Source organism: Poecilia reticulata, linkage group LG19 (genome assembly GCF_000633615.1).
Source record: "Poecilia reticulata strain Guanapo linkage group LG19, Guppy_female_1.0+MT, whole genome shotgun sequence".
Taxonomy (NCBI): domain Eukaryota; kingdom Metazoa; phylum Chordata; class Actinopteri; order Cyprinodontiformes; family Poeciliidae; genus Poecilia; species Poecilia reticulata.
In genome coordinates, this window is record NC_024349.1 from 5,520,450 (window position 1) to 5,543,865 (window position 23,416).

Consider the following 23,416-nt stretch of genomic DNA (forward strand, 5'->3'; position numbering starts at 1 on the left):
TCAGTCTGAAAGCAGGATTTCACGTCTTTCTTCTCAAAACTTTTAATATTTGTGTTTACATTTTCAGTCTGAAAGCAGGATTTCACGTCTTTCTTGTCTCAAAACTTATAATACTTGCACACAAAACTACTGCTCTCTTTCAAATATTCACTCCTTTCTCAAACTTTTCTCCTCGCGCTCAAAACTTGTCTGTTTGCTTGGAACAAAAAAGTACCGTCGCCTAGCAACCTCTCAGCCAATAGAATGAAAGTGTTACACTGGGTGCGTTTGTTTCCTTCTAGTGGGCGTGCCTGTGTGGCTACTGTCTACAGTAGTTCCCCCATAGTTTAACTCTGTATACTATCTGGTTTCCTTCTTCCTAACCAGTTCAACATGAACCTCTACCTGTTTATGTTTTGTTCCTCTAGCTTGGTTTCTCTCTGCTCCATGTTTGAATGTAATTGGATGTTTCTCTGGATTGATTTTGGCTCCTAGCCCCGCAGCGTCTTTATTTTTAAGATTCATTAAGGTTCCCTTTATTTCACCCCCTGCCTGCATGCTCTGTGTGTTTAGGTTTAAATCGCGCTCCTCCTGGCAGGATATATTGGGTATCTGCTACTGAAGGCGATCTTGTTGGTAAAGAAAATCTCCGTTTGATTTTTCCTCTTATCTGTCGTGCTTATTTTCCCCTGCTGGTACATTTCTCTTCCTCTGCTAAGCTACGCTTTCCATCTGTCAAACTAACCTAATAACTTTCTTGCCTCATCCCTCTGGATCTTTTCTTCCTCAAAATATTTACTGCAACTCATCTAAATATTTTTTCCCTTTTTCTCTGTTATCACAATCAAAACACTTTGTGTTAAATATTTTTGCTCATCTGCCAGGAACTTCAGTTGCCATTTGGTTTCCTTTCAGCTGAGTATTTACAACAGTCCAACATAACATGGCTTACAGTTTCTATACTCTGACAAAAGTCACAACATCCAGTGTCATTTTTCCCGATAATATTCTTAATTTTGCTAATATAGATTTGTCCCTCTTATTCTCACCACAATGCAAATTGTGTTCTTGTAATGCAAAAAAAAAAAAAAAGTATTCTTTTTGTAAAATTTTATAAAGTGCAGAATAGCTGTGCAGAAAATGTGTTAGTCTTGCTAGCAGCAAGCAGAGCATGCTAACACACATTGGGATACCAAATATCTAGGCCTGTCACAATAATCAATAAATCAATTCATCGCATGACAAATTAAAACAAACTCAATAATTTCCATTGGTCTGATTTATTGTTTATCTGCTTTTTCTCTTTTTACCAAAAACTGGATGATAAAAGTTTTCAGTTTGGTGCTTTGGTCTCAACTAGCTCTTTTTTTGAAGAACAATGTTTTTTACAAAGACTTCAAAATTAATTTTATTTGTTGTTTTATTTATTATTTTGGATATTTAAAATGTCATCCAGTTCCAGTGTTAAACGTTCACTAGAATTTTAAGTTTGCTGATCTTTGAGAATGTGCTCTTGCATTATTATTTTGCCATTACCACTATATTACTTAAAAATGGTCTCAAAACAACAATATTATCGTTTATCGGAATAAGTTCTGGAACAATTTATCGTCCAGCAAAATTTGTTACCAGTACAGGCCTACAAATAACTATTAAATGCACATCTGTAAAACCAGTTGAAAACTTCAACAGGGCTAAACTCACACATGAAGCTTTTTTTTCCCCTTGGGGTGATTAGTTGACCCTCTTTCTAATAACGCCCTGGGCAACTCCCCATAGTACATACATTTATACATAAAGTTGCACAAACTAATTAATTACAAAAATAAATTTGCTAATTTTGAAAAAACTCATGTTTCTAGAAGAATATTTTGTGCGCTGGGATGAGGTGGTTGGTGTTTTTGGCAAAACTGCAATGGAAACTTTTTTTTGGTTTTTTTTTTGCATCACACGAGTCGTTTTGTTACAAGTGGAGGAAAAGACGAAGAAGACGGCTTATTATTGACATGTAATTTTAACTGTTTCTTATTTCATGGAAACAGTATAATTGCAAATGTATTTATTTTTTTCCCTTCTTCACATTAGTGAAATATTGACAAAGTTTGTAATGGACAGTTGAAGTCCAGCTCTCCAAGGCCAGCCTTCCACAACTTTTTAAATACATACATCTCTGCTTTAGCACACCTGAATCACATAATTAGGTCATTAGCATCAATCTGCCACACCTGACTGCACACGGAGAAGGTAATTCAGTGAATTTGATTCAGGTGTGCTGGACCGGGAACTCATCTAAGAGATGGAGAGTCTGACACCCCTGGTCTGTGTTGCACCAGAGAGTATTTTTATATCTTGGCAATGCTGAATCATTCCAAGACTATCTTATAAATAATATATACTTTTGCTGCCCGAGTCTCAAAAGGCGAGGAAAAAAGCCATTTAGGAATACTCACAGTCACGCTCACACACCCTTAAGCCGTGCTAACGCCGTTAACAGATCAACAGAAAGAGAAGCTGAGGTGTAAAGCTAATTTACAAACAGAAATCCTTCCTGTTCTGTCACATAACCTTTACAAAAAGCTGCTTACCAAGGTGCTGACGTGTGTTTTTTTTTGGTTTCTGTTTGAATGCTGTCAGCCTGCGAGTTATCAGCAGCTGTAACCGAGCCATTTCTCACTGACAAGGAACTCTGTGGGATTTCATGCTTTTCTGTTAATCAGGAGAAAAGGACCGGCTTGTGGAAATGTTCCCCTTGCAGTTGTCCTCATCAAAGCTCGCATTTTTGTCCTCAGTAAATACCTTAGCACGCATGAAATGGAGCTGAATCGCAAAGCTTTAGGCAGCAGGTCGGATTTATAACTGTGACACGCATTATCGCGTGTCCCGGCAGTGGAAGACAGTGGAGCGTTTCACCTTTTCACTGCATTTCTTATTTTAGAAGAAAAGGAGAATGATGTGGAGGTTACTGAAATAGAATCAGCCAATTTTCTCCAAACCACCTCAGCAGCTTCTAGGTTAAGATTTCATCTCCCGGTTTCGCTGTTACTCAACTCGAGTGTCCAGAAGTGGCCACATTCTTGTCTAGATAGCTTTTTTATTTTTTATTTTTTTGCTCGCTCTCCACACTTTCAAGGCCGTCACCTTTTCTTCCTCCCAGCAGAACTTGGTCAGCTCTATTCTCTGAAAAGTTCCCAGGCCTGCAGCATAAATTTAAAATGCTTGAGTCTTTTTTGTTACTTTCTCCTGACCTTTACATGTGTACATTGCAAATGAAATCATCCATCCATCCATCCATCCATCCATCCATCCATCCATTTTCTTTACACCCTTGTCCCTTAGTGGGGTCGGGAGGGTTGCTGGTGCCTCTCCAGCTAACGTTTTGGGCGAGAGGCGGGGTCACCCTGGACAGGTTGCCAGTCTGTCGTAGGGCAACACAGAGACACACAGGACACACAACCATACACACACACTCACACCTAGGGTGAGTGTGTGTGTGCCTAGGGGCAATTTGGAGAGGCCAATTAACTTGACAGTCATGTTTTTGGACTGTGGGAGGAAACAGGAGTACCTGGAGAAAACCCACGATGCACAGGGAGAATATGGAGACTCCATGCAGAAAGACCGGGGCCGGGAATTGAACCCAGAACCTTCTTGCTGCAAGGCAACAGCTCTACCAACTGCGCCACTGTGCAGCCAGATGAAATAAAAAAAATCAAATTTTATTTGTACAGCACATTTCAGCGGCAAGGCATTTCAAAGTGCTTTACATAATTAAAATAAAAACAGGAATAAACAGTGAGAAAGAGAAAAGGATTTTGAAAAAGATAAAAAAGATAAAAACATTAAAACCCTCAGAGTTTTAGTTAGAACACCATCTAACAATGGTACTCACACCTTAAAACCTTCATTAAAACATAAACAGTGAGAATAAGGAAATAAAAAGTAAAGATAAAAACATTAAAAACATCAAAGTCATCAAAACCGGCACTCTAATCCTAATTTAGCCATAAGCAACTCTAAACAGGTGGGTTTTAAGTTGATTTTTAAAGGCACTCAGTGTTTCAGCTGTTTTACAGTTTTCTGGAAGTTTGTTCCAAATCTGTGGTGCATAGAAACTGAATGCTGCTTCTCCTCGTTTGGTTCTGGTTCTGGGAATGCAGAGCAGAACCAGAAGATCTGAGGGGTCTAGACGGTTGGTACAGCAATAACAGATCTTTAATGTATTGTGGTGCTAAACCATTCAGTGATTTATAAACTAACATCAGTATTTTAAAGTCTATTCTCTGAGCTACAGGGAGCCAGTGTAGGGACTTTAAAACTGGTGTTATGTGCTCCATGTTCCTGGTTTTAGTCGGAACCCGAGCAGCAGCAGCTTCAGAATCAGCTGCAGCTGTTTGATACTCTACCCAGATGTGGGTAGAGAATCCAAAAATTGTACTCAAGTAAAAAAGTAGGAGTAAAAATGCATGTGGTAAAAAGTCTACTCAAGTACTGAATAACTGATCAAATTATACATTATTTGATATATAAAAATTACATAATCAGATGGACCAAAATATAAAGTGGAAATTTTGAATGTAAATGACAATAATTCTTATAAGTAAGAAAACATAAAATCAGGCAAAAACTTCTTTTTTTTCCAAATCAGTTTCTTTCAGCAAAAAACTTTTAAAACTTTAACAAAAACTGTGTTTGGTGAATTTTTGGTTATGTTTGTTTTTCATTCAAGTAAAAGTAGAAATACTTCATAATAAAACTACTCAAGTAAGTGTAATTGAGTGAATGTAACTAGATACGACCCAGCTCTGGTTTATTGAGATCATTCTGATCCAGTGCAACTTCTCTGCACATTTTGGATTTAATAAGGATGTAAACACAGATTTAAGAAATTTACTATAATTTATGATGGGCGGGGATTGTTTTTCTAATAGATTACACAAGATATTTGTCCATATGTCATTTTAAAGTTTGAAAATATTTATTCTGATGTCATTTTTTTGCATCTCAAAAACCGTCCATTTTAACATTTGAGACTTTTCTCTCCCCAAAAATGATTCCCCTCCTCCGAACTAAACTCTGCCATCTGACACTTGGCGGGATAAAGCTCAGCCGTGTATGAAATGATCAAGCCCTTTAATTGTAATAAGTTTCCTCTTGACTGACCACAGTCCTTTTTCTGTCATTTTATGGCGTTTCAGCGCAGACTTTTAAGGAGCTTATCACCGTCTGTGTGGATGGCTGTCTCTCAGAGATTACTCCTGACATCACTGTTCGTTTTCACTTCAGTTGCTGCTTTACTCAACAATCGGCGGTCAGCGCACAGGAGAGGGTGTTGACATTTGAATTGTCGGTTTCTGCAAAATGTTGGCACTGCAGTGTCCATCTGATTATCATTAATAGTTGCAGGCCTCCCCCTTGTGACCATCTGGATGTTAAGTTATTCATTTATGCAGCCTGTCAAGGGTTCTGTCTGCGTTTTGTATAATTAACAAATTAAGCTTAAAATTCAAGTAGCTAATATAGTATTAGATATTTACCTTCACCAAACAAGCCTCATTGTTATCCACTTCAACAGAAACAGCTTTAGTTGTGTGGCTCTACACTTCACTTCAAGGATTTTACTTTARACCAGKGGTCCCCAAACTTTTTCCTGTGAGGGCCACATAACTTTTCCCTTCTCTGGTGGGGAATCCGAGGTTCTCTTCCTGAATCCGAGGTTGAAGGTTAATACTGTTCAAGGTGGTGGGGGGTACTTGGGGGGGCGTTACTCGATTGATTTTTACCCAGAAAGCACATGGGCAAAAACCGTTAGTGAAACGGTCACTGGGACTGACTAGTATATATTCCATTGGAGGGAAAGTAACTTTAACATATGAATTCCTCATATGTTAACATAAAGGCTTGTTTTTGAAGTATAAGCTGCTACTTACAGGCATAACAGGCATGCACCAAACAAAACACCCACAGCTTACACACTTCCTGCTAAAGAGCCCCCTGGTGGTTGAAGAAAAATCCACATATAAACCGGAAAATACAATATATGAACAAAAATCTGAATGCTGTCTGGTATTGTTCAGGGGGCCGGACCAAATGTGGAGGCCGGCCGGATCCGGCCCGCGGGCCATAGTTTGGGGACCACTGCTTTAGACTAATTATTAAATCTGWAGGAAGTCTTCAGAGAGAGCACTGCTACAAGAACCTACAAGCAACAGTTAGCTAACATGTTCTGTTTTTCTTTATAAGCGGAAGTTAGCATTTTGTTTATTGACCCTTTGCAAGTACGTCACTTAATCATTCGAGGCGCCATGACGGACGTCGGAAGTGAGAGACGGAAGTGTTGAAGTTGTTTTCCCCAAGTTGTTTTTGACACTTTATTCGAGTCAAACTAATTTGTCTGTGAACGTAACWCACCTGGTTGGTGCTCATACGCAGCGGAAACCSACCCATACCTTCTTCCTCCTGACGTGTGGATTAAAAATTACAGCCTTTTCCTGAATTCACGCCACATAATTTATGTCACTATGTCATAAATGGCGTTTCCCCTTAAACCGGAGCAGCATTAAAAACGTACAAAAGACGAGAAGTTAACCAGTTTTTCCATACATGCTTGRCTACATCACGGCGCGTCACTGTTTCTATGGTTACTAGCGATTAGACGCGGATGAACGTTAGTTTTTTTTTTTTACCTTTTAAAAAATGTTCACTGCGGTTACACCGAGGCCTGACAGTCATTATGATTGACGGCTGCTATCCAGTCTGGTTAGCATCCTCGTCTGTTTGTACCACCGACCGCGCAGCACCCTGTGATCAAGTGAAATCAACTAAAAAGCCACAGTTGCCTAGCAATGCTACTGTAGCTACTGTGAAGCTATATAAGTGCAGTGCAGCTTGATTTATTTAAGAAATCTTTAAGTTAATGAATGCTGAGCCCATCAGCGCTCCAAACTRTCTAGAGCCGCCTCTCCTAGATGCTGTAGGTGCAGCTACATCTTCATTAAATGCCAGAGCTCCCAGTAACCAATCTACCGCCTCTTCGCTCTTCAGATAGGTGACAAGCAGAGAGAGAGGCATGCTCCAGTCTGAGAAAGCAATACTGTAAATGAGTCAAGTAATATCAACAGTGTTCACACTGAAATGAGACCGCTTGACAGGGAAAGTATGGGTTTTATCCAGACTAGATGGATTCTTTGGGGTTATTTGTCCCAGAGGAAATTTAAATCCAGTTCGCTTCGTAAAGGAAGAAGCAGTGGTGATTATTAAAAGCTGTMATTTGAAGCTTCACTGGAAAGCAGAGGATGAGTCGAACTTTTACCWAATGAGAACTTTAGGCAAGATCACAATCTGTAAACACTGGCAAAAAAATGTAACATAATTAAGCTGTTTTGCTTAGTGTAGTCAGTTTTCCTATCATCATCCATCTATCCATCCACACCTCAGCTGCACCTAGAAATTCTGTCCATGAAGGTAATGAACAGAATCGGTGACAAAGKGCAGYCTTGGCGGAGTCCAACTCTCACCGGAAACGAGCCCGACYTACTGMCGGCAATGCKGACCRGACTCCGACACCGGTCATACAGGGACCTGACAGCCCGTATCAAAGGGCCCGGTACCCCATACTCCCGGATTACCCCTCCCACAGGGTCCCCCGAGGGGACATGGTCAAACGCCTTCTCAAAGTCCACAAAACACATGTAGACTGGTTGGGCGAACTCCCATGCACCCTCCAGGACCCTGCTGAGGGTGTAGAGCTGGTCCAGTGTTCCACGACCAGGACAAAAACCACACTGCTCTTCCTGAATCCGTGGTTCGACTATCCGACGAACCCTCCTCTCCAGGACAAATTGCAGAGTCGCGTGACCCAACACAACCCTGCAACATCCAGAGCCTTAAGGAACTCCGGGCGGATCTCATCCACCCCCGGAGCCCTGCCACCGAGGAGCTTTTTGACCTTCTTGTCTCCAGAGCCTGGAGAGCCCAACCCAGAGTCCCCAGGCTCAGCTTCCTCAACAGAAGGAATATTGGTGGGATTGAGGAGGTCTTCGAAGTATTCCGCCCACCGGCCCACAACATCCCGAGTTGAAGTCAGCAGCACACCATCCCCACTATAAACAGTGTTGGTGCTGCACTGCTTCCCCCTCCTGAGACGCCGGATGGTGGACCAGAATCGCCTCGAAGCCGTACGGAAGTCTGTCTCCATGGCCTCTCCAAACTCCTCCCACGCCCGAGTTTTTGCCTCAGCGACCACCCGAGCCGCATGCCGCTTCGCCTGCCGGTACCCATCAGCTGCTTCTGGAGTCCCACAGGCCAAAACGGCCCAATAGGACTCCTTCTTCAGCTTGACAGCATCCCTCACTGAAGGTGTCCACCAGCAGGTTCGAGGGTTGCCGCCGCGACAGGCACCAACAACCTTGTGGCCGCAGCTCCGATAAGCCGCCTCGGCAATGGAGGTACGTAACATGGTCCACTCAGACTCAATGTCCCCAACCTCCCCCGGAACGTGTTCGAAGTTCTGCCGGAGATGGGAGTTAAAGCTCCGTCTCACAGGGGACTCCGCCAAAYGTTCCCAGCAGACCCTCAGTACACGTTTGGGCCTGCCAGGTCTGACCGGCTTCCTCTTCCACCACCGCAGCCAACTCACCACCAGGTAGTGGTCAGTGGACAGCTCCRCACCTCTCTTCACCCGAGTGTCCAAGACCCACGGCCGCAGATCCGATGAAACGATGACAAAATCGATCATCAAACTGCGGCCTAGGGTGTCCTGGTGCCAAGTGCACATATGGACACCCTTGAACATGGTGTTCGTGATGSACAATCCGTGACGAGCACAGAAGTCCAACAACAGAACACCACTCGAGTTCAGATCAGGTGGGCCGTTCCTCCCAACCACGCTCCTCCTGTCATTGCCCACATGAGCGTTGAAGTCCCCCTATCAATCTTTAATTTTTCAACCCCATACATGCTGCAGTACAAACAGTTTAAAATTGGTGTACTCCTGCTGCCATACAGGCGATGGTGGACAAGCCTTCAGTGCCAGAGTACAAGGTGGCRGCGGTGCAGAAGTCGCGCTTCATCCTGCTCCACTACAGCGTATCCAAAGCGCTGTGGGACTGGCTCATCCTGCTGGCTACCTTCTACGTGGCCGTCACCGTACCCTACAACGTCAGCTTCTCCCCACACGACGACTCCATCCCTGCTTCCCGCTCCACCATCGTCAGTGACATCTTAGTGGAAATGCTGTTCATTACTGGTAAGAGCTGGAAAACGGTGATTAGAAAGTTGGAGAATTTCAGGATTTGTTTTGAGCTTCTAAGTTCATAGTTTTGTTGTATAATTGCAAGGAAGAGGCTCTGAAAACTGTAAGATCCAATGTTTTKATSATGAAAAATGATTTTTTACATTTAATCTGTACAATTTGATATGAATGTCATTTTTAGTTTTTGAGTATCACACAGGGTTCAAGCTTTAAAATCTTGAAATAACTGCTTCACCTAAAGAAAATGAAAGTTTTATAATTGTTTGGCAAGAGTCCAGACAAAAAMCTTGCAGGATTACCTGAAGCAGAGGTTGCGCTAACAGAATATTTTTTGTATTTGACCGGTTATTTATAATTCACATTATATCCCAGCTGTTACTCTTTCTTTGAGTGGACCAAACCCCATCCACAACTGCATCTTTTTCTGGTTATATTTTTGTGTTTGCAGTGATAAACTCCAGTTTGATTTTCTGATAATGTTTTAAGAATCACCATGACATGGCTGTCAGTTATTGGGGTGATTTTATAATTTCAGACATCATCCTGAACTTTCGTACCACCTATGTGAGCCAGTCGGGTCAGGTGGTGTACGAGTCTCGCTCCATTTGCATTCACTATGCCACCACTTGGTTCTTTGTGGACCTGGTGGCTGCCTTGCCCTTTGACCTACTCTATGCCTTYAACATCACAGTGGTGAGTACAACCACATTTTTGCAGTCCTAYAGTTGATCCTTGCCAATCAAGTGGTATAATCAAGAAGAACTGACGTTTTCAAATTCYCGTTCTCTGTTTAGACCTCTTTAGTGCACCTCCTGAAGACGGTCCGTCTGCTGCGTCTCCTTCGGCTTCTTCAGAAGCTCGACCGTTACTCTCAGTACAGCGCCATGGTGCTGACCTTACTGATGTCTGTTTTTGCCCTGCTGGCGCACTGGATGGCCTGCGTCTGGTACATGATCGGCCGCAAGGAAATAGAAACCAGTGAAACCTGGGACATAGGTGAGTCTTAAGTATTTTTTATTCCAGGATTAGAGGACTAATGTCTCAGCAAGAGAAACTCATCCATGTTTTCATCTTTAGTCACATTGATTATTGCAACAGTAATCTGCCTAAAAAATCACTTCTCCAGCTGCAGCCAATCCAGAACGCTGCTGCTGGCGTTCTGACTAAAACCAGGAAGGTAGAGCGCATCACCCCAGTTCTAAAGTCCTTACACTGGCTTCCTGAAGCTCAGAGGATAGACTTTAAAATACTGCTGTTACTTTATAAATCACTGAACGGCTTCTTATTATTATCAAAAGAAATATGAGTCAATATCTGTTTTGTCCTCACTTTGCTAATACCGTATTTGTTGGACTATAAGCCGCTACTTTTCCCCCAAGTTTTGAACCGCGCGGCTTATAGCCCGGCGCGGCTTATAGCCGGGTGCGGCTTTTCTGTGGATTTTTCTTCAACCACCAGGGGGCGCTTTAACAGGAAGTGAATCATTGGTAGTCAAAATTGGAAATCAAAGAAGAAAATGCTCATTTTCATTTAGAACAAGTACATGCTAGCAGCAGGCACGACGGAGAAATTTCTTCAAACTCATAACCCTCATCATGGAAACAACATGAATTAGTTCATATGATGCAGCTTTTAAGTTGAGGGCCATCGATCTGGCAGTGCAGGAGGGAAATAGAGCCGCTGCATGTAAGTTCGGCGTGAACGAATCCATGGTTCGGCTTTGGAGACGGAGAGCTGCGTCCTTAATAAATCCAACAGATTTTGTGGAAAACTGAGTTACCAGCGGCTTATAGCCTGGTGCGGCTTATAGCCTGGTGCGGCTTATATATGTACGCTTCCAATTTTGTCTGAGTGGAAGAAGGTGGGGGAGTTTTTTTTTTTTTTTTTACCAAGTTATTAAATAATTAACATGTTAAATTGTTACATTTAATGATGGTAGAATTTGGAAAACATTTGTAAATTTGACAGAAGTTAGGTCTGAATTTAACCAAACAGCATATCTGCAGTATAGATGGAGGATGTTTGGGGCTCAGCGTAATATTTTCTGTACACCAGTTTTCTGGAGCCAGATGGGAAGATATCAATCTTTCCCTTAAACCCAGGAACAAAGTAGGCCATGCAAGCAATGAAACTGGAGGCAGAGGCTGGGGCAAACTTCCTCTGCAGCAATGTGAGAAAATAATAAACCCAAACAAAAATGATTTATTGTTCATAAAGGTGGCTTTAAAAGCTGGTAAAGTTCAGTTAGTTGTTCTTGTATGGGCTTCCTCTGCCTTTATCTGTCTTCAATAAATGTGGATTAGATTAATACCAGATTATTTTGATTATGTTTGAATCTATTTAAAATCTAATGTCTGTATTTATCCCAAAACTGGTTTATTGTAGCCATCCAGTTTTAAAATGCCAGCTTACTATTACTGTCCATATCCTCATTTTGGCAAATTTCCACATATACACAGAAGCTGGCAATGATTTTAGCTTTTCTCTCCATCCTTTCACTGACATCAGACGTTTTCCTGACCGGCACAAGGAGAGAGAGCTTTTTGAAACGGTTTTGCTTTGCTCCGCAGGATGGCTCCATGAGCTGGGCAAACGTCTGGAGACTCCGTACATCAACAGCACAGTGGGCGGCCCGACGGTCCGCAGCTCCTACATCGCTGCTCTCTACTTCACCCTCAGCAGCCTGACCAGTGTGGGCTTCGGGAACGTCTGCGCCAACACCGACGCCGAGAAGATCTTCTCCATCTGCACCATGCTCATCGGTGGTACGTTTGACACCAGGTTGTCTCTCTCTCTCTGTGTGTCTCTGTTTTGTACGGCAGCCCAAGAAATCCAGCAGGAGTCGGGTAGAACCGCTTGGCTGGGTTTGGAGACGCAGCTTGATGCAATCACCATCTTTCAGAAACAGATTATTTCAGCTGAGGTGGCAATAATAAGCGCGGCAGCAGCCCAGCAGATTATCATGGGTTTATTTTACTGCCTGTACGAATCATGATGGTGATGTAAACACAGCAGTGACTTGGTGTCAAATCCCTGTGGATGAAAGAGAAAATAAAGCTTTAAAAGTTTGAAGGGCTGAACTTATTTGAGCTCCAAAAGAGTTTTGGGATCAAAGTTTTCTATTTATCTTTAGTTTAATCTTTAAAGAGGTTTTATTTGTGGCTCTTTAACTGGGTGAGGACAGTTTTTTGCTGCATATTGCGAAATAATTATTTGGTTTGAATTGCAGCATTAAGTTAAAACTCACAATTCAAGATTAATAAACTTAAAATGTTTAGACAACTTTTGAGTTAAAACCTAAACATTTTTCTTGTTGACTTTATTTGCATTTGACTCAGCATTTAATCTTCTTTTGTACATATCTGATATTAAATATGAATTCAGACTTAATTCTTTCATTTCAACGACAGAGTGTATAATTTGTAAATATGCACAGGAACTTTTTTTCTGCCGTTATTGAATTTGCAGTTTGTCTGAATGTTCAAGCAGCTCCAGCAAGAATCTGTGCTTTAAAATAAAAAAGAAGCTAAAGATAACACCAAAACCAGGGATTCTGTAAGGATTTTTCCTGTTTTGTGTTTGGCCTTTCTGCTTTCTTTTGAGTTGGCTCACCGTTTTGTCCGACAAAGAGGAAAACTTTGCCGACTTGTTCATGTGTCTCAGCCGAACCGCATTCATTACTGCCCCCATCTGCCCCAGCTCTGATGCACGCTGTCGTCTTCGGTAATGTGACGGCCATCATCCAGCGCATGTACTCACGCCGCTCCCTCTACCACACGCGTATGAACGACCTGAAGGACTTCATCCGTGTTCACCGTCTGCCCCAGCAGCTTAAGCAGCGGATGCTGGAGTACTTCCAGACCACATGGTCTGTCAACAACGGCATCGATGCCAACGAGGTGGGAGTCTCCTTTGTTTTCACAAGTTGCCATCCCCCAATGACTTAAAGATTAAGAAATGATGATTTTGTTTGTGTGTGTGTGTGTGAAATCCCCTCCCAACCCTTTCACACCATTAACTGATTTAAAATATTCCAACAACTCTGAGCCTTATTACATCAAATATCCCCAGCTCCTGCACGACTTCCCAGATGAGCTGCGGGCCGACATCGCCATGCATTTGAATAAGGACATCCTTCAGCTGCCGGTTTTTAAAGGGGCCAGCCGAGGCTGCCTGCGCTCACTCTCCCTTCATATTAAGACCTCTTTCTGCGTACCTGGGGAGTACCTGATCCGTCAGGGCGACGCTCTGCATGCCAACTACTTTGTCTGCTCCGGTTCCCTGGAGGTGCTGAAGGACAGCATGGTGCTGGCGATATTAGGTCTGTTTTATGGCAAACCTGTACAGAAACATACTCATAAACAAGAGCAGGAAGGTGATTGTTGATGTTTGGGATTTTAGGAAAAGGGGATCTGATCGGGTCTGACTTGCCTGGAACTGACCAGGTGATAAAGACGAATGCGGATGTGAAGGCGCTCACCTACTGTGACCTTCAGTACATCAGCGTGCGCGGCCTGAGAGAGGTGCTGGAGCTTTACCCAGAGTACGCCAGCGTGTTCACCACCGACATCCACAACAACATCACCTACAACCTGCGTGAAGGCAGCCAAGACGAGGTACCGACACAGAACTCCTGCAGACGACTGTTTTGTATTTAATCAAAATTGCAAATTTACTACCTGGATTTGTGTTTTGTTTTGGGGGGTTTTTTTGGTTATATTTATTGCCTCTGCAGTTGGGTAACATTTGGTCAAGAGGAGACTCAGTTGTTTGAAAACAGGACATTTCTTAACCCTTTTAGACGCAAGTTTCAAATATCTGCCTGGATATTTTTGCTTATTTTAATTGTACAAAGTTCTTTAAATGTCCTGTAAGTAAATATATTTACCCATTTATCCATAACAACTGGAACTTTCAATATCTAGCAAGTTATTTTCGCAATTTACCGTCTATTAAAATAGTGTTTCACCAGATTAATTTCAGTGTCTGCTACAATGGGAGTGAAATTACCGTAATAACTCGATATCGGCTGGAAAGCGCAACGTCTCCCCTTTCAGAAACCGTTGGAATTTTTCAGAAAGCGCAGCATGTGGCGGGATTACGGTACTGCAAATTTGACTGCATCGCTGCCGCTACGTTCAGTCTGGAAGGGTTAAAATTTATCTATTATGCTTCCTTGAACAGCTTAAGATAGGTTTATGGGCTACACAAAACATATTCATTAAATTTTTTTTTATTTTTGCACAAATGAGATTTTAGTCTGCTCAGTTCTGAATGAGCTGGTTTAAGGCTTCCTGTCACTTTAAATCCAAACACACTGCTGCGGGCCACGCCCCCCAGCTCAACGTTTACATTCACACATGGAAACGTCTGCAAACAGATGCGCAATTATACAACCCCACGTCTTTGAAAAGCAGAAGTAGAGCCTCCTGCACAACCAACAAGAATGCAGCAAGTAGTTTCTGGATGGCAAGTCAGTAACATAACACTTGTATTTTCCAGCAGCCATTGTACAGAACATACAGCAGTAAAAACCAGTTGAATAAAAGTGCTGGAGCTCCGCTTCGGTTGCTAGGTAACGGCACAATGTCCACTGAATGTGACTTAACTAGGTTTTTGAAGAGAAGCTCACTTGAGTTTCTGCAGCCAACACAGTCTTTTTTTTATCCTAGTGAATGAAAAACATCACCCAAAAATTAACAAAGATCCATGTTGCAGCTCTGCAAGGTGTGCATGAAAAACTTAACATAAAAACTGGAAGAGAACTGGAACCCTGCTATTGTTTGCAAAAATAAACAAACATTGCAAATAAACCCATAGATTAAAAACATTAAAACTTTCACCATTAGCACACAAACGTGGCCAAACAGTGTGGAACTGTACACACTAAGCAATTTTGCCCCCTAAGGTGCCTTTGTCACCCTACACGAGTCTCGTTCTGCCACAGCAACCAAAGGCCAATTACTATGAGTGGGTGCCAATGTCAGGCAGGCATATCATTTCATTTCCCCAAAGCCCAGCAGGATGCTGCTCTCAGTGCTGCCTGACAACCAGCAGTAATTTCAGAAAACCTTACATAACTACAATGATATAGAGAGAAAATGGGAACATTCATCCAATTACTTTAGAAAACCGGACATCTTAAACCACAGCCTTTTACCAAAAAAAAAAGTTTTATGTCATCCTAAACCACATGTGTCAAACTCAAGGTCGGGGGGCCAAATCTGGCCCGCTGCAGCTTTTTATGTGGCCCTCTAGACTCCAAATTACAACAATAAGTCCCTCCAGTTTTTCACAAATCCTCCAAATTCAACAGATCCCCACATTTTTTCCTGATTTTACTGCACTTTTTTTTCTCAAAATTGGTCAAAAATGTTGGGTTTAATTGACTGCTGCCTTAAGTTATAGCCTGCAACTGATACAGCAAGTGATAAAAAGTCACATTTAACATCACATATTAGCACAAATATAAAAATTCCTTACAAATATTTCTAACTTGRCATCACAAAATATGTGATTTTGATTACAAAAAGCTACAAACTTTTTTCAACTATGGAACTCATTACCACCATACCTTAGAAACATAAAGTCATTATCAAATTTTAAAACCGAACTCAAAACACACCTTTTTAGATCTCCCTTTTCCACATGACACAATTGGTTTGCCTGATTTTACATAGATTTTATATAGATACATTGTTTTGTTTTATTTATTTCTATCTATTTTTAATTGTTATATTTTATTTGTTTCTGTCACTATTTTTTACTCTTGTACGGTGTCCTTGAGTGCCAGAAAGGCGCCTTTGAAATAAAATGTATTATTATTATTAAAAACAATCACAAAATCCTAGTGGGACAGATATTTATTCATATTTCAACAACCGGCCCTTTAAGTGGATTCAGATTTTTGATATAGGAAAAAATGAAGCTGAGTTTGACGCCCCTGCCCTAAACCGTAAAGTCTGAGACAATATCGCTCAGCAGTCTGCATTTTATAATATCTGTGTTTTTCAAGTACAAACTGCGTGAAGAAGCTCCCATTATTACATTGATTTAGCTAAGAAAATGCCTTTATGAATGAAAATATAAAAAATGGATCCTACAATCTCATATGGCTACATTTGTTGCTGAATAAATTCAGTTTAGTTTACTTTTACTTCACAAATTCACAACGCATACTAGCCCTGGAGTGTAAATATTCTCCTTTTGGTTTTTTCTCCTTTTGGTTTTTTCTTCACTTTTCTGCTTTTCCAATCATTATGAGGAGGTAAATTAAACGTTATGCTAATATGACAAAATAGCTAATGAACCCACGTGAGCGTTGAAGTCTCCCAGTAGAACAAGGGAGTCCCCAGGAGGGGCACTCTCCAGTACCCCCTCTAAGGACTCCAAGAAGGGTGGGTAATCTGAACTGCCGTTCGGCCCGTAAGCACAAACAACAGTCAGAACCCGTCCCCCCACCCGTAGGCGGAGGGAGGCTACCCTCTCGTTCACCGGGGTGAACCCCAACGTACAGGCGCCCAAATGGGGGGCAACAAGTATGCCCACTCCAGCCCGGCGCCTCTCACCGTGGGCAACTCCAGAGTGGAAGTACGTCCAGCCCCTCTCAAGGAGACTGGTTCCAGAACCAGAGCCATGCGTCRAGGTGAGGCCGACTAATTCTAGCCGGAACCTCTCAGCCTCGCACACTAGCTCCGGCTCCTTCCCCACCAGAGAGGTGACGTTCCACGTCCCAAGAGCCAGCTTCTGCAGCCGAGGATCAGACCGCCAGGGTCCCCTCCCTTGGCTGCCGCCCATAGCACAATGCACCCGACCCCTTTGGCCCCTCGGACAGGTGGTGAGCCCATCGGAAGGGGGACCCACGTCTCCTCTTCGGGCTGAGCCCGGCCGGGCTCCGTGGGTAAAAGCCCGGCCACCAGGCGCTCGCCATCGTGCCCCACCTCCAGGCCTGGCTCCAGAGTGGGGCCCCGGTGACCCGCGTCCGGGCGAGGGAAAACGCAGTCCAAAGTTCGTATTCATCATAGGGGTCTTCTGTAATGAACTGTGTAATAAGAATTCATTAATTCAAGTACCTTACTTCTTGTTGAAGGTTTTTTTTTTTTAAGTCTAATCAACATAACAAACCCACAACCAGCACAGTATCTGCTCCTGTGCTTAAGTAGCTTTGCTAAATGAATGCTAAACTATAAGTGTTATTATTAAATCATGAGATTTAATAACAGGAGAGAAAGGTTTTGTATTTAGCAAAAGAAATAAAAGAAAATAAAAATGTAAGTGTGCCTAAAACCATTGAGTTTTAGCAGAGTTGGGTAGTAACTGGTTACTTTTACGCAGTTTCATTTGAGTAATTGTTTTTGAAACATACTTTTACTATGCTGTACTTTTACTTGAGTAATTTTATTATGAAGTATCGCTGCTCTTACTTGAGTAAAACTTCTGGATTCTTTAACTTCAAACATGTTTTAACCAAAAATTCACCAGACACAGACACACACCTGAAGTTTCTGTTAAAGTTTTAGATGTTTTTATTTAAAGGAACTGATTTGGAAACAGTTTATTTTGTTTGTTGTTTTTTTTTTCACTTGCATGAATTACTGTCGTTTCTGTCCTTAAAATACAAAAATTTCTACTTGACTTTATATTTTGGTCCTTCTGATGATGCAGTTTTTAAATATTAAATGATAATATGAACAGTTACTCAGTACTTGAGTAGACTTTTTACCAAATCCTTTTTTTTTTACTCATACTTGAGTAAGTTTTTGGATGGACACCTTTTACTTTTACTTGTGTAAAACCCTGTTGAAGTAGTACTAGTCTTTTTGGGTAATCTGCCTACCTCTGAGTTTTAGAAGCCAGACTGTTACCTCAGTTACTGCAGCACTTTCTCTAATATCTCATTAACAGGATTTTAACCCATGGTTTTATAACCGTAATATTTTAAAGCCATGGCTGATATGGGCTGAAATGTTGAACAAGACAACAAAAATGTTTTGCATGGCATTTTTCTGAACTGAAAACAAATTAACGGTGGGATGTCTGTGGTTTGTGACTGACAAAAGTGACAACTCTCCCTCTACGCTTTCTAAAAACTGATTCTTGTTAGCAGTCTGTTAGTTCCTCTTGATCCCCTCTAGTCGTCTCCATTGTTTGAAAGTTTTGTTGCTCATTAGTTTAATCTTTGTTTTTTTGTTTTTTTTTTATCCTCGCCTTGTTTTGATTTTTATAGTTTGGAACAGGAAGGACGAGACATCTGTGAAGGGTTTGCTAATTAGAGGACGTCTTTCTGTCAGTCGGGCTGAGGGACGCAGCTTCCACTCTATTAATTAGGGCTTCAAAAGCTGAATGATGCTTAACATTTTGATACCCCAATGCAAAGTTAAACTGGCAAACTACCAGTTCTCTGCATGCAAACTTAACAAAGAGGTTAATTTTTCTTCATTTCAGTGTTTCTTTGCTATTGTATTTGATTTAGCAACGTGGTTGAAGAACAAGGAATGGTCAAACTTAAAGCTGCCAGACATCAAAAACTGACACACACATTATTTACACACTCGCAGTGAAAATATATATAAAACAAAAAGCTTGTTGCCATGTCGGCTTTTTGTTGGGGTCTGCCATTAGCATTACATAATGCTAGCAATGACTGCCTTAATCCAGTTACACATTGGATTAGTGTGGTTGCTTAAAATGAAGCTTACTGAAAGTTTCAAAATAAAAGCTTCAATATTCCTCCCACGTTAGTGCACCGCCACAGGCAGTGCAATAATATTAGCCTTTTTAAAAAAAAATTCCCTCAGGATAGTGCACTGCCTTGCACATTAGCACAAACATTAGCATTTCATTGCCTCCCACTAGTGCACTGCCTTGGCATTAGCCTTTTCCCTAAAGTTAGCTATTAGCTCATTTTCCTATTAATTAGACATGTTTAGTATACTGAATGGAGCAAGCCAAATTAAAAGAACATGCTAGTAATGCTCCACATGCTACTGCCAGCATTTAGGCTAACATTAGCATTTTGGCTAATTTTGGCGGAAACACTAATTTTAACATGCAGAATGGCATACGTCCATGTTATTCAGCATGCTTGTGACTCTCCACATGCTGTGGAGTACATTGCAGCTTTCTTTAGCATTGATGCTAATTTTTAGCATCAGAACGGCCGGGCACACTTTGGCATGCCCCGGTTAAATTTCATCAGGAATTTTCTAGTTGCGTCTTAAAATGCAAGTAGAATCGATTAACTGCTGCTTTCAAATGACACTGGTAATGATTCAGTGTTACTCATCTGAATAGTTATTTAAATCTACTGTTTGGGATTTTATCAAGTGTAACAATACACTGTAAAACATTTGAAGGTGGTTTAACTTGAAAATGAAAGCCCACCTGCTGCCTTGGAAATACAGTTTAAGTCAACAAGAAAATTGTTTTGGTTTTAACTCAGAAATTAAAGTTCATGAAGTTGCTTTAACAACAAGAAGCAAGTGTATAAAAGTTGTTTTTTTAAGGCTCTGATAGCTCATTAATCTTTAATTGAGTTTTAACTTAATGCTGCAATTTAAACCAAACAGTTATTTGGTTAAGCAGTTTGTTTCTACCAGTTTTTGCACATCTATGATCTGAAATTGTTGTCCAAAGCTCAATATATATGAACACAGATTTTAAATCTAGATCTAAATTTAGAAGTGTTTCTAGCTTCTCCTTTCTAGATAGAATACTGTGATTTATTTTTACTATTTAATGTTAAACCACCCAGTTCCAACTATCCTACAAGAGCTGCTTTGTAAAGTTATATTCTCATATATAACAGTTTGCACATCTAAAATAAGAAGTTAATGGAGGAAGATGAGTAGAAACACTTCAACGATATAACAACACAAACCTACTTTATTACATGGCACTTATTAATCGCTAATAAATTTCCATTAGTTTGATTCCATTATTTATCCTCATCTTCAAAGGTTGAGAGATCCTTTATGTGGCCAACCACAATCTAGACTGATTCAAACTTTAATTTCCTTTTCCTCATTTATTTTTAAACTCAGCCGTTTGCTTTGAGGATTAAATTTAATGCCTTCTTGCATCAAAGAGCTTGTCGGCCACTAACTGTGTGTCTGTGTCGGTTCCTGCAGAACATTTTTCATCGATTAGAGAAGGCTGCACCACTGCTAAATAATTATCCTCCCCATTGCTTAATAGCCAAAGCTAATTCTGCCACGCACCAGGAGAAAAATAAACCTACAACCAATTAGGTTTCGGGGGAAAAATGTCTGGTGATTCATTCAAATATATGCAGAAACAGAAAAGTGGACCAATGACCCATCCTGAAAAACCTAAAAAACTTAAACAGCTCATATTTCAAGTTCATTCCCCATTTTTGAAGTTCTGTGATGAAGATAGTTGGCAATTTCTCTCCACCGGTTTCGTTTGTTTTATGAGTTGAGCGTTAAATTAGTTGAGATTATTAAAAAATGTGATTACCAATGTTATAAAAACAACCATCTGGGGCGGCTAACGCACCGACTGCAATCAGTTCATAATCGCAGCTGCGACTCATTGGCTGTAAAACTCCAGGCTTCATTATTTTTGAGGATAATCTTGAGAACTCTTGTTTATTTGAGTTTCCATTATTGAGCTGAAGTGGCAGTAAATGACAAATAGGACATTTTAGCATCTCACAAGGAGCAAATGTAAAAAAAATGACAGTTATTAGTCGAATTCCCGAGGAGGGAGATAAACAAATAAATAAAACACAGGGAGAGAATTATTAGCATTTTTTACTTTTTGATAGAAATTAACAAATATTTTCCGTAAGCAGCAGATCATTTTCAAAAATCAAAAATCTGAATGTTCTTAAAGGGCCGGTTGAGCCAGAAACTCATTTAACTGTTAAATGTTAATAAATAGCTGTTTGTTCCAGCATTTAATAAGTGTTTATTAAAATAAAATAATATTGAACATCTTTTCACACGGATCAGTCCATCCAGGATTTAGTGTGGTTTTTCTTTTGTGGGATTTTTTTTAACAACCAAAAATCACAGATTTTATCACAGATTTTAGAAATATTTGCAATATTTGAATTTCTAAAATTCATCATCACTAATGTATGATGTTAAATGTGGCTTTTTATTAATCGCCGACATCAAGTAAAGCTGATGTTAAACTCAATGTTTTTGGCTAATTTTGAGAAAAATTTGCAGTAAAAATCAGAAAAAATGTGGGAATTTGTAGATTTTGTGTGAATTTTGCAGATTTGTTGAAAAAGGGACTTGCTCATGTAATTTGGAGTCTAGAGGGCCACATAAAAAGCTACGACGGGCCACATTTGGCCCACGGGCCTCGAGTTTGACACCTGGTGTAAAGGATTTCTAATTTAATATTGAAGCGCCATGGCTTTACTCGATGAGGCTGGAAAATATATTTGAAAAGGTTAATTATTCACACATTTACTAGTGCAAATCTGAACGTCTTCCTGTGATCATCTTCTCTCTTCCTGCCACTTTGCCCTTTTAACCTCTTCTAGGTTGAGGTTTACATGCTAAGTTCATTTCATTTCTACTGCTCCTTCAACAACTGCTTATTTCTGATATTTTGACTCGTTTGTGCTTTTAAGAAGCTTACCATATTTTTAAAAAAAAAGCCTTCAAACGCACTAAAAGTGCAGTTTTTCCCAACTTGTCATCTTTTGTCTCCTTCCTTCTTGTTCCTGCAGGGCTTCAGCAGATTCTGCAAGTCGCCCAGACTTCCCCATGTGAGTTCATTTAATACCCTTCCAGTTTTTCAGAGGGTTTTTATTCCTTTTGACGACGCGCTTTCTGAACGTGTTGGTACGTTGTTACAGAAACAGGAGCGATGCGCTGCATGCACGGTCACAGGAAGGGCCTTTTATTGAGGATTAATTTTCATACGGAGCAACTACAACGCTCTCAGTGAATCCAACATTTTAATAAGCCTCAAACTTGAATATTTAAAAACGTAAAGATGAGGTTTTGTCTTTCTTAAAAGAATAACTTCAGTCCCGACTCATCTAGTTTCTAGTGAAAATATCTTAGCCATAACTAACTAACACGTAACTTTTCAGCTACATATAGAGGCTTGTTTTAAGTTAATAATTCCTTAATATTCATAAAAAGTTATTGTTCTATTCTCAGATTATTTAATTTATAGCAACACATTTGCTATAAATGTGTGTCTTCCTTTAACTGGAAGATAAAGTTAATTTATCGTCCAATAGTAAAAATACTTTTTTTTTGTCAGTTTGAAGGAATTGTTTACTTAAAACAAGCCTCTGTAAGTAGCTGAAAAGTTACTTTTTAATTAGTTTAGATATTTTAATTGGAATAAGAAACTAGTAAAAATTACTTTGTAGGATTTTGTGTTTTTGAAGTGCATTGCCCACTTTTGACATTTTAAATAATTTATCTCCAAAACTCACACATGCAAACTGAGTAATTTAAATCTTTATTTTTTGTTTTATTTTACCCAGAAACAATTATTCACACCTTGAAAAGAGTGTTGATCTCCTAAAACTGCACAAAATACAAAACGCATCACCTGATAAAGTAAAATCCACTAAGTTTATGCAGCTCGGAGTTGGAAAGTATACATTAAAAGATGAGATTATATCACCTTGTTGCCTATAATTACACACACAGTGTAATTAAAGGCAGAAGAAGTGATTTCCCCTGGTTTCCATGTGGATTTTTGAGGCAATCCCTCCTGTTTTTCATGCGGTGCTGCTGCTGGTTCTGTGGGACCGTCTGGGCGAGGTTTTCCCCTCCAGGTTGAAACTCGTTTAGCAGAGACGGGGCAGTCCAGTCCCGGGAGTTAGCTCTCTAACTGGGTCAATAACTCTCTGAGATCTTCTGAGCTACTTTTCTTATCTTGTACCGTACGCTCACCCATCTGCTATTTTTAGAGCTCAGGTCACATCGCTCGCTTTATTGGTTGTTGAAATGTTCTTGCAGCTTCAGGAGTGAATGGGGTAGTTAATCTTTAGCTGGTATTTCTAAATCAATAATCAATATTTGCTCAGCATTGTGTTGATCTGCCGGGGTGATGGGATCTGTTTTTGCAGCATGTATTGCATTTCCTGGTGTCATATTTTAAAGAGCAAACCAGGATTGTTTTAGTGCACAGTCTCAAAAAATCTTTTTAAAAATCCATCCATCCATCTTCTTGCACCCTTGT

General features: G+C 40.6%; 1 protein-coding gene across 2 annotated transcripts in view; it reads left to right on the forward strand.

Annotated features, from left to right (window-relative positions):
* The window catches only part of kcnh4b (potassium voltage-gated channel, subfamily H (eag-related), member 4b), a 53,458-nt gene that overhangs the window by 19,225 nt on the left and 10,817 nt on the right, over positions 1-23,416 (forward strand). For both annotated transcript variants that reach the window (XM_008436626.2, XM_008436627.2), the window contains 8 exons: positions 8,983-9,223; positions 9,765-9,922; positions 10,024-10,225; positions 11,800-11,994; positions 12,929-13,128; positions 13,301-13,550; positions 13,631-13,845; positions 21,939-21,977. In XM_008436626.2, coding sequence (XP_008434848.1) covers positions 8,983-9,223; positions 9,765-9,922; positions 10,024-10,225; positions 11,800-11,994; positions 12,929-13,128; positions 13,301-13,550; positions 13,631-13,845; positions 21,939-21,977 — 1,500 coding nt within the window. The remainder of the gene's footprint in view (positions 1-8,982; positions 9,224-9,764; positions 9,923-10,023; positions 10,226-11,799; positions 11,995-12,928; positions 13,129-13,300; positions 13,551-13,630; positions 13,846-21,938; positions 21,978-23,416) is intronic.